This window comes from Varroa jacobsoni, unplaced genomic scaffold (assembly GCF_002532875.2).
Source record: "Varroa jacobsoni isolate VJ856 unplaced genomic scaffold, vjacob_1.0 scaffold_512, whole genome shotgun sequence".
Lineage (NCBI taxonomy): Eukaryota > Metazoa > Arthropoda > Arachnida > Mesostigmata > Varroidae > Varroa > Varroa jacobsoni.
The window spans coordinates 101,276-112,375 of NW_019213414.1; the positions used below are offsets into that span (position 1 = coordinate 101,276).

At 39.4% G+C, this 11,100-nt stretch overlaps 1 protein-coding gene across 3 annotated transcripts; it reads left to right on the forward strand.

The window, feature by feature from the left end:
* Positions 1-23: 23 nt before the first annotated feature.
* On the forward strand, positions 24-5,119 carry LOC111261033 (uncharacterized). 3 transcript variants are annotated; one of them, XM_022834218.2, is made up of 3 exons: positions 24-154; positions 2,039-3,678; positions 4,095-5,119. In XM_022834218.2, the coding sequence occupies exons 2-3, from the start codon at positions 2,059-2,061 to the stop codon at positions 4,419-4,421; spliced, it is 1,947 nt and encodes a 648-aa protein (XP_022689953.1). In that variant the 5' UTR covers positions 24-154; positions 2,039-2,058; the 3' UTR covers positions 4,422-5,119. The 3 variants fall into 3 exon arrangements, with proteins under 3 accessions (XP_022689953.1, XP_022689954.1, XP_086824670.1); XM_022834219.2 differs by lacking the exon at positions 24-154 and adding an exon at positions 206-311; XM_086968544.1 differs by lacking the exon at positions 24-154 and adding an exon at positions 387-535.
* The last annotated feature ends 5,981 nt before the right edge of the window (positions 5,120-11,100 follow it).

Consider the following 11,100-nt stretch of genomic DNA (forward strand, 5'->3'; position numbering starts at 1 on the left):
CCTCCACTGTCAAAGCAAAACAACAAACATAATAACAGCATTCAGTCGTTAGCGAAAGCGAGCAGGTTGCAAACTGGAAAGTGTACGGCGATGCTACTGCTCTCGTAGCGGCTAGAATTGATTTGATGAAGACCCGTTTACTTCCGTCGTTTAGGTATGTGTTTTTCAGTGTAGTCACTACATTCGCTAACTGGACTTGTTGAAAGTACACAATGTTTGTTAGCGCCGAGACCGTTACAATAGCTAAAGGGGACGGCGTAGTCTGTTTTTACCATAAAGCGAGACGCGTAAACCAATGCGAGTAAGCAGAGGTAAAGTATGTTTAGCCTTGGTCTGGGTAGTGCCAGAGCGATCACTAGTCGACGCCCGTCGACTTTCATTCTTATGTACAGTTGTGCCCGTTGCTCGAGAAAAGGTTTTCCAACCTACGACTGTTCTCATTGAAAACCAGACCGAGCTGTTAATCTCAAATTAGAAATTGTTGTTTGAGTGCGAGACACGTAAAATTTACACCGCATGCACGACTGTTGTTTGCGTAAGTTCAACACAGTAGCAAATGGTTCGGATATAAATGTATAGACACGGAAATAGATTTACGGAGGCAATGTGAACAATGCGCGAAGAATCGAATTTAGTAGCGACTAAAGTGGGTTACACTGTAACGTTAGTGAAATGCTTAGAGAACTTGTACCGCATAAGCAACCTGCTCAGTGTCTGTTAATATGCTCGTAGGGCACAGGAATATTAATACAGCAACTCAACCTTGAGTGCCGTAGTACCCGTGTTTTTCATCTTATTTAGCTCACTTTACAAGGATATAATCAACCTTTTGTAAATCGGCAGGATTCTTTTAACTTGCCGTGCCAAAAATGGAAAAATAATGAAAAAAGGTGAAAATTAAGTGCCATCAACTATAAATAGACTTAACATTATATATAACTTTTCGAAGGCTAGTTCAATCACGTTTCTTATTCGGCAGTAAAGAGTGTGGAGTCAATTTATTGATTATAAAAGTAGTGACACTTACCGAAATCAATTAGATGAGCAAACCAGCCTTTTGTGTTATGCTACTATTTTCGTATGTAAAAATGCGACCTTAGACTAAATACACTTTAACAGCACGGCGCATAAAGAGGTTTTAGTAGTTTACGACATTTTCGAACGGTTCTTGCACAGAATTTCCCACGAAGCCAGATTAAACGTAGGTTTCCTATAGAAACTCCAGTCTGACTGTGACGCAACAGAAATAATACATACAATGCGTATTACTTTTGTATTAAAATAGTAAAAGGCGTACGCAGAAGCCACAGTAAAAATGCTGCTAACGATATCGCTCAGCGTTATATGTACTCCACTACGAATAACAGATAACGTATATATGCACTTATATAAAAATAAGATATAATACGATATAACAAGCTGGTTGTCAGTAGATTTTTTACGTTTCAGTATATTTTAATATAGACAAAACTGAACTTTTTTGCATTTTCTTGGATCATATCTTAAGTAGTCCTGTTATCGAAAAATAATATCTGACCAAACTATTCGCATCCTCCTAATGCTTCAGATTAAATTCGCTTATTATTTTTATTACTCGCAGCAAATGACTAGTAATATCAAACCTGTAAGCTTAAGGCTTGACAGAAGCACATGATTGCATAACCGAGAGAACAACATTCTCTGTATGTTCTACACGTATTTACACAATTTTCAGTGCGCTAAAAGAAGTATTTCTAAACACCTGTCAAACTTAATTATTGAGTAATTAAATAACCTAGGCAGTCTCAACTTAAATAACCCTCTATTGCTAATTCTAAACAATATACGATTTCGAACTTTGCCTCACTGGTAAACGGCCAGACATACGAAATATGGATTGTACTTACTCAAATAAGTAAAAGACTATATCAACGCTTTTCGTTTATAAGATCTCATAGTACCACATTGCTTTCAAAACTGTCAACGATGAGCCTGCAACATGTACTATGTTGAACCGTAGCTATACTAATATAAGTGCGTTGTTCTTTCTTTGGTTCAGGAGTATAGTCGCCGGACATCATGGCGATGCTCGAGTCCGAAACGGAGGATTTGGATCCCCCGCATCCTACTCGTCAAGCGCTGCTACGTTCACTTCAGGAGCCGCTGCCCCCGCAACCGCTGTCCTACTGGGGCTCACTTAGGTACACGGCGCAATGGTACACCGACAAGGTTGTGCAGATGTTGATCAATGTGCAGAAATCGGTCATCGAACCATACGAAATTTATGATTCGATCGTACGCCAAATACTCACAAGTCGTTTGCTGCTTCCCGAAGATCGCGCCTTCGTTGAATCAGTTCTTAACTCCGAGACGAATCTGGCGAGTTTAGACGAACGTCGCAAATGGCCCGAAACGCATCGCGCACGGTGCCTGGTCTCTACACTGGCGGTATTCGGAGTGCTTCTGTGCCTTCGGCGAAACTCAAAACTTCGGCTGATCTCTTTGGTGACGGCATTGGGTGTGACCGCTTCGAAGTTCTTGTCGGTATCGATGCTCAAACTGAGCATCTTACAGCTGACAGCCGTACAATCCATGCAGAGCTCGTTACTTAAATGGGCCCTTGTGCAGATCAAAGATGATGAGTCGTTCCACGCACAGGGCACTCAGACTGGCCCATCGGCTGCATGCTCTTCCAGCAATGTACACATACCTAGCTCAGCAGTTCTGATTGGCATCGAGACGATGGCCCGAGAAGATTCGGAATTATTTGCCCGCAATGTGTTCGAAACATTACAAACAGAATGTCTTCTCTGGCAGGCGGTATCAAGGGAAACCCGAGCAGCGCTTTTAAAAGATGACCTAGAATTGATCATGCCAGCCACTCTGGACGACTGCAAGACTGCCTGTCCGAAGCTATTCCAGTCGGAGGGACTCGCAGAGAGTACGGATAATTTTAGCTATGGCGCTGTACTATCGTTGAAAACGCTTAATGACTTGCATCGATCCGAGTGTCTACGAAACCTCTGTCTTGCGCTCGTACAGCGTTGCCATCTCAGCCTCAGGTCGGTTTTCCTGTGCAAGAAGGCTTTGGACACTGTCGTAGCGCTTCAGGGCGATAAGTACGACTTCCTGTGCAGGGAGCACACTGAGCTGAAGGCCAAACAGAGTTCGCTGTTCACTCGGCTAAACACACAGTATCGAAACGGGAACAGCAAATCGAAATATTCAGACTGCGACGTATCCGTTCGAATGCTGTGTACCAATCTTGAACGGTGCCTCCAGCTGGCGACAGCGATCCATTACGAAATACAGGAGGGACAGGAACCAGGCAGTGTGCCATCTCTGGGCGCGATCAATGAACTCATTGAAATCCTTAACGGCAACCTCACCCAGAGTGTCAGTTTTTCTGCTGACCTCCAGCTGAGGGTCAACAATAAGAGGCAGCAGAGATCAGGATCACGGCTAATCGATTCGCGCAAAGCAAGCATTGAGATGATAGGCAGTCAGCCTAGTCCAACTGATCTTGAAAGTTTACCATCGGGGCCTGAACACGATGAGGTGTATTTTGGAAAGACCGACAGCCAAAGGCGTTCTGATGCTGTTGATGGAGGAGACAGAAACCGCGACTTCGAAGATAGGGATCCGTCGGGTGCATCACTTGCGCCGCCAGTGCTTAGTCAACTGAAGGACGTCCTTAAGGTGTGTAAAACAATAATGATACAATTATGTCGTGAGACTCACTGTGTATTTAATTTAAGACCCAAGATTTAAGACCCAAAGATACTATTGTAAAGTATTTTACACTAGACACATAACTAGATACGAGGGTCACCATTCCAGCTTCAGCGGTTTTTCAGCGATACATTGAATCCTAGTTACCTCTTTATTATACAACTCTGAGATCTACAGATGCGAATCTCGTGCTAACTAGCTGTACAATTTCCATGTATATATTCAAATCAAGCTCGTGCATTTCTCTCTGCAATTTAATTTCGAATTAAATAGAAACTTTAAATTTATTGTCTGACTATAAATTGCATTCTCTTCGTAAAACCGAGTCTATAATTCAGACAATCCATGACAATAAGCATTCGTCAATATCGGACTATTTTCAGGCAAAGGAAGTAGAACGAATCGAACGAGAAGCAGCAGCCATGAAGCGGCTAGGTCTTGAAGAGCTCCCTTCTTCCGAAAGTGAAAATGATTTAGATGATAATAACGATGATCTAGAGCTAAGAGAAAGTCGCCAGTCCAAAATGCGGCCCATGTCATCTGGCGGGCCGTTGCCCAATGCGGGGCATACAGGGTTCACGCCCTCACTCGCCTCCCAAGTTGCTGCGGCGGCCGGAGCTGTAAAATCGTTCGGGGGAAACGCTGCTGCGGGGGCAGCTGATGACTACATATATGAGACCGACAGCGATAACGGCGACAATGCAGCCTAAAACAAGAAGGCCAACTGAAGTGAACAAAATTGTTTAATTAGTAAATTGGTCGTGTAATTAACGTAAGAAGAATGGACTGTTCGGTTATGATTACTGTGTTAATTAAAAGATTATTTGATCGCTTGACTTATCTTTATAAAATGCTTTCCATTGGTCTTTTCTCCCTATATTAGTGTTACTGAAAATTCTATTCGTTTTCCTATTATTATTACTAGCGGATAAATAATATGAGTTTATTTATTGTGTTACGGTTAACACAACGATAATATTGAGTTATGTAATAATTTGTAGTACTAAGCTTCTCATAAAGGTTGTTAAGCAATTTTTAAGGTATTTCGCGATTTGCGTTTTTTCCTTTTGATTTATATGTTATATTCGTAGTATACTTAATACTCAGTGATTTCAGTTGATGAGCCCTCGTTGTTAATGTTAGTGAAGCGTTTGATTGTTAAACGAAGTCGTGGTTAACAGGAAAGGCTAGAGTGATTTTAGTTGACGAGGTGGGATAATGCCACTATTCTTATGTAAGTGAATCTGTACCGATAGGGATCCGAATAAAAGGAAACGAGTAAAAGGACGCGATGAAACAATTGATGGTGAATGATGTGTCTGATATTATTACGCACTATTATTATCAAGTCGCGAATATACATCTGCACTAGAAGAGAAAAATCAAATATCTAGGCAGAACTGAATAATTTTGTGTTTTTAATGAGTTCTAATTAATCGATAGCAAATATATAGTATTTTGGGCTCAAAAAGAGAGTATCTCGCAGGGCTAAAAATTGCATGCGCGCTACGTGATATAACAGTTTTAATGGTAGTAACTATAAGTGCTAGCTATTTCAATTGCAAATATCTTTTTGGAACAGTTCAGACTCTGTTTGCAACTGCTTATTATAACTATACATTTAAGTATCAAACGAGCTAGTGTGTTGAACGTAAATTTATGAACATAGTTTCATTGTCTAGTAAAAAGGGTCCTTTCAAAGCCAAATGACTTGTCCTGCTGCTAAGCTCTTCATAAATCTATTTATTACGGCGCAACTGTGTGCATTTTCAATAGACACGAAGCTTGGAAGTGTTCATATAAATGTAAAATGGTTAAAGCAAGCATGCTGAAAGTCGCCGCATTTCTGCGCATTAAACCGAATGCCCTTAGAATTTTGATACGATTTCAACAACCACTAAAGTGTATCGCTCGAAAGACGTAAATACCGATGTAACTGCGCAATCTGTTTCAGCAAGATGCTCGACTGCAACGGTCCAGCGTGATAATCTACCCATTTTAAGAAACATCTTCTCTAAATAAAGATTTATACTGGCGCGTTATAGTGCAATTGACATTCACGAACCGTGTTAGTTTTCATGTAAGTTGCCGTCAAACGAGCCGGTAGCGTACTGTGCGCTGCTAAACCATTGAGTGTACGCTCTCGTTTCAGTACCCATCACAATTAGAAGGGTAGAGAGTATGTAAGTAAGAGCGTCTCATCAACTGAGCTTCACAGCGACTGCTAATTTTTTCTATAAGTAATTACCGTGATTATCCATTAAAGCAGACAGCATTACGTACAACAATGGCGACATAATAAGAGGATACTTTACTGGCAAATCAACAAAAATGACTAATAAAAAAAAAACATTGAATAGTAGAAGATACGCAAAACAGATTTTCATACATATTTTCTTAGTTTAGAGTGTAATTGCAGGCAGCTTGGCTTTTGGGCATTTGTTATCGATCGAATAAAAAGTTAGATAGAAAGAAACCTAAAGTGAAAAAAAATGTAGATTCAGTTTCTGATGTGAAATAAGTTGATATGCTGTTAGTTTCCTGTAAACTTAGGCTTTCATGGATACAGCAAAAAAAAAGGAGAATTTGTAAAAAAAACATTGTTGTATCGTACCAAAAACTAAAACTAGGTTTCTCGTACACGTGAGGCAAGCGCATAGAAAGCGCTTATTCTATATTGACAATTAAGTTAGAATTTGTGGATTAGACATTACTTTGGAATGGTAAACGCGTATTCATAAAGTAAACGACATTTCGCATGCTTCCTTTGAAAATGCACGGTCACCCCTTAACAGTCCTGCCTCAAGACGCCATAACATCGATTCTACAATACACCGTCCATGGATAACTTTTGCAAGTTCATTTTTATTTGTAACCTGTATATTACTTAGACAAGGAATACCTATCGAGATTTACATAACTCCAATGAGCATTACACTGAATTAATCCCTGCTATTTTATCGATGCCTAAACTGGTTGATGTATAAAGGATTATCTACTCCACATTTTTTATTGCCGTAAACACTTTGCAGCAAGGTATTGTATCCATTTGATTAATTCAGGTAAAATTCACTATTTATTCAAGCAGGGTTTGAGTAAAAAGACCAGTGGTCGCCGTTTCCAGCAACCAAAGGGATACGTAGGTTATGAAAATCAACAAATACAAACAAAATTATACTCGCGAAGTCATTGCGTTGCCTCTGTCATTTGTACATTTATTCTGTAATATCTTAGTGAACGACCCGAAACTATCACTAACTATATATATATATATATATATATATAATTACTTTCACTTAAAATAAAAATAGAAGGTAGGTAAGCAGGTTTATTAGCAGAAAATCTGCTGAAAATCCACACTGTGTAACAATCTGAAAGCAACGGCGATTGATGCATCGGGCTGATGAAAAAATAACTCTACTTGGCACTACATGTAAGGGTCACGGCATTAGTCTACTTTTTAGGCCATTCAAATTGCGGCACGGGTCCTAAATTCGATGTGGTCACTTATGCGTCTAGCATCAAAATGTATTGTCAGCAAGAAAAAAAAAAAGAAAATATTAGTGTTTTCTTTATAGTTGCAATCAGACATGTATCCGACATAAGCCGGTGCTTTATGCGCTCGCGATATCTGAAGCTTATATACTCACTAAAACTAAAATAATGTAAAAGAGCTTTTACGTACAATACAATTTATGCGAGGCCTAAATTAAAAATTGAAGCCCTCTAACGTTAGGCTTAACCACTGCTTAGTTTTTATCAACAAGCGCTTTAACCCCCTTTAAACAAACAAGCCTGTTAATTGAGGAATTGGTCTAACAGAGCGTGTCTAGATCTAGATCGTGAGCATATTGATGCGTTAACTGGCATGGCAGCGAATTAAGGTCACGCTTAGTTTGGATTTGCTTCCGAGTTTTCAGTAAGGAAAAAATGCAACAAATCTGTAATACCAATAACATCTCTATTATTTTTATTAGTCCCATCATATCGCGGATGGTTTGAAGTAACATCTGATAAAATAATTACGAACTAACTAGAAATATAGAAATGACAACAATAACGTATGTGGCAATTCTGGGCAAGCTCTATTAGTACCACTTACCAAGATCAGAATCGGCGGCGATTTCAGAAGCTTTTTTTAGCAGTATATATAAAAAGCTGGCTTATCACTTTTTTTTTTGTTGATCAAAAAGGGCTCCTATGGTCATTCAAAAGATTTTCCTTAGTCAGTGAATAGGATATTACAAAAATTAGCTATCTTATTATCTTTATCCATTATATTATTATTATATTATTATGGCTCAAAAATCTTACGTGTGATATTCAAGCCGTGAGGTATTACTTCAGTTATCACAAGATATGGTCGAAAACAGTGGTACGGTGTGTTTTGAATCACTCATTCTAATTTTTAGGTGGTAGATCAAATGCTTCGTATTAGTAGTATAAATTGATCAAAGAAATTCGTTTAATTGCGCGCAACATCTGCTCTAATTAAATGCATGTTTACCTTCCTCTTAACTTAGATAGACATGCCACTTGTAGCTGAAATCTGATATTTGCAACATTGTTTGTAAAAATGCAAACAAGGTTTTTGCAGGCCTCCTACTTACCTGTTTATTTCCATGAGCTTTACTCTTTATCGCGTCCTCCTATAATTGAAGTTAGCAGCGGCTGAATGTTCGAAGAACAAGCGTATCTCTTTGAATTTTTTTTCAGCAGAATATTTCTAGACGTCTATATATATAAGCAAAATGTGTTACCTATAGTATCAGAATTGCTGAATATACATATCTTTAAAAACTAACATAATTATTAAAAAAAATACATAACTAATAACCACATAACTTTTTAATTACGATGGTAAGAATAAATAAGGGCTCCACTGCGCTACTATTTAAGGAAAATACGCGTCGAAGCGTTTTCAGACTACGTTCTCAATCCGATCAAAGGTAGAATATGGGTTCAAACTTGAAAATCCACGTAACTTCTATGCTTGTTTATCTACTACTTAAAACACTGATAAATAACATACAACAAAATGCCTTTACTAAAGCCAATTTGCGAATAATTTTTTTTTATTTAAGTAAACTGCATCAAGATTTGTTTTCATCCTATAAAGCGTTTCGTCTAGAGCGCTAATAGAATCCTTCGTATCTGGGTTCGTCGCTTTCATACGGAGACATTTGGCTGGTGCAGTAAACGCTTGCCTATTTCCAGGACCATTATAGCGAAGGCGGGCAAGACGACGGACGGTATGGGGAATGACTTTCGAAGGGGGTGGCCCGAGGATGCTTGAGAGTTGTTTTGAGGAGTTTAAGAAGAGCTGGGTTTCTATGAGCAGCAGCTCTATTATACGACCAGATATGTGGGAAAAGGTTATTTACTGTTCTGCAAAGGATTATTTGTGTTTGAGTAATTTCGCCGTGGCGCTCATCCTAATTGAAATGAGGCAGTAGATGAGCGTTTTTCTCATGCACTCTAGTACATATAGGGAACAATGAAAGAAAATAGTGTAAAGGAAAATTTTGTGATGTCAGCAGTTTCTTCTGTTGAAGGGGAGGGTGTATTAATTCAGGTCGTATCTCGTAGAGAAGATTATTTAATTAGCGTCCTCTCAATTTGGCTGCTATTTCATTCGTATTATGGGACTCAACTATCAGATAGCCCATTAAAATAAGATTAACACTTGCATTATCGCGTGTCATTGCACTCGCGACGGTCATAGTATATATTAGTCATCTGTTTCCTTTATTTCATCGAATATACTCACGTACTTGAAATACAGGTAGAAAAATAAGTTTATATATATATATATATATAGACCATAGACCGAGCAATACAGAACTTTGTCTTAATAAAGAATAATAAAATTCGTGGAGATTAATAGATTATGATTTCGTCAAATGTGTGATTGCAGGATTGGAGGGTCGATAACAGAAAGGGATAGAGTTCTACCTATGAACCTCCATTGCAACTCCTTGGAACTCGACAGAAATAAACAATGACTAAGCCAGAGCTAATGAGTGATAGACAAGCTCACGGGATCCGTAAGAAAAAGAGGTTGGGCAAATATCGCTCTTCACTCCTACAAACAGCGATGGGCTAAAATGTTTAAATGGTTCACAGAAAAGGTGTGTCATCTACAGCCAGGCGCGCTAAGAGCATCGGCTAAACAAAATTGTTGTTATTACTATTTCGTTAAGAGCCACCACTATTGAACGCGCGCGCCATTTCATTTATGTCATGTCATTTATAATGAGGCAGCTAATTGCATTAATTCATTATATGGTTATTATTTAGAATAAGCTTGTTTCATAAAATGTTCTGTTTTGTATACTTCTCAATGCATACGGATGATATAAAATATGGCCGCTCATTCATTATAAAGTCTTAAATATTTTTTATTAAAGTTATCCTTATTAAAATTTAGAATATAACGTTTTGTGGTATCAGTTTGTTTCCCCGATTTGCGGTGTATTGGGTATTTTGTTATTATTACTTATTATGTAAAAGGGTTTAACAATTCACCTCACGTCTTGAACAACTCGCTCCCACTAGCAAACTAAATAGAAGTTAAAATAGAATTAAGTTTTACCTATACATCTACTATGCATTTTTGATCCAATTCTCATTCACTAACCAAGAACACAGCATTCCATTTTATTATATGCACGTCCACATACGCATCTCCAGATTTTCGCACGTTATCGTACTAGGAAACTTTTCTACTTGTTATTTTTGGTTCATCTGTATTCTTGGAGTAGTTATATATACGCAGACATATATATAGTTACTGAACAATTTTCGGCAGTTGCGGCACGAGCCTTACCCTCAACCTCAGGCGAATTCGCTGTCGGCGCAATCAGCAGCCTCACTCCGACCGACAGACAAACCGGCCCACGATCATACCAACAATCCTAACAACAACAGCAACAATAACAACAACAAATAATCGGGCTCTCTGCTCATACAACCCTCTATTTGCCGCTGGCGCGGCGCAACAGTGTGAGCCGCATTAAAATGAACATTGAATACACTTGGACTCAACCGGTGAGCGGCGCTCAACCCCGCCGGTCTCGCGCCACCCTTCTAAATCTTCGCGACTTGTCTGCCGCGGCGCGACAACCACGGTGCGGACAACTCGACCCTCGTCGCCTCCGCTGGCGGCCACTGTTCGACAAGCGCAGGCGACGAATTTCGCTATTTCTACTAGAAATGATCATCACTTTCAACTGGAAGCGTGCGATTAAAGATGACAACTAACTGATGACATGGCTTTTTCATGTGTTTCAACCGGCCACACTGCCACCTGGCCCGGCCGGGCGACAAGGCGATGCGCTTGTTGACAAGCGGCCATGTCCCGACTGTGGCGCCGCCTAGGTACGCTGG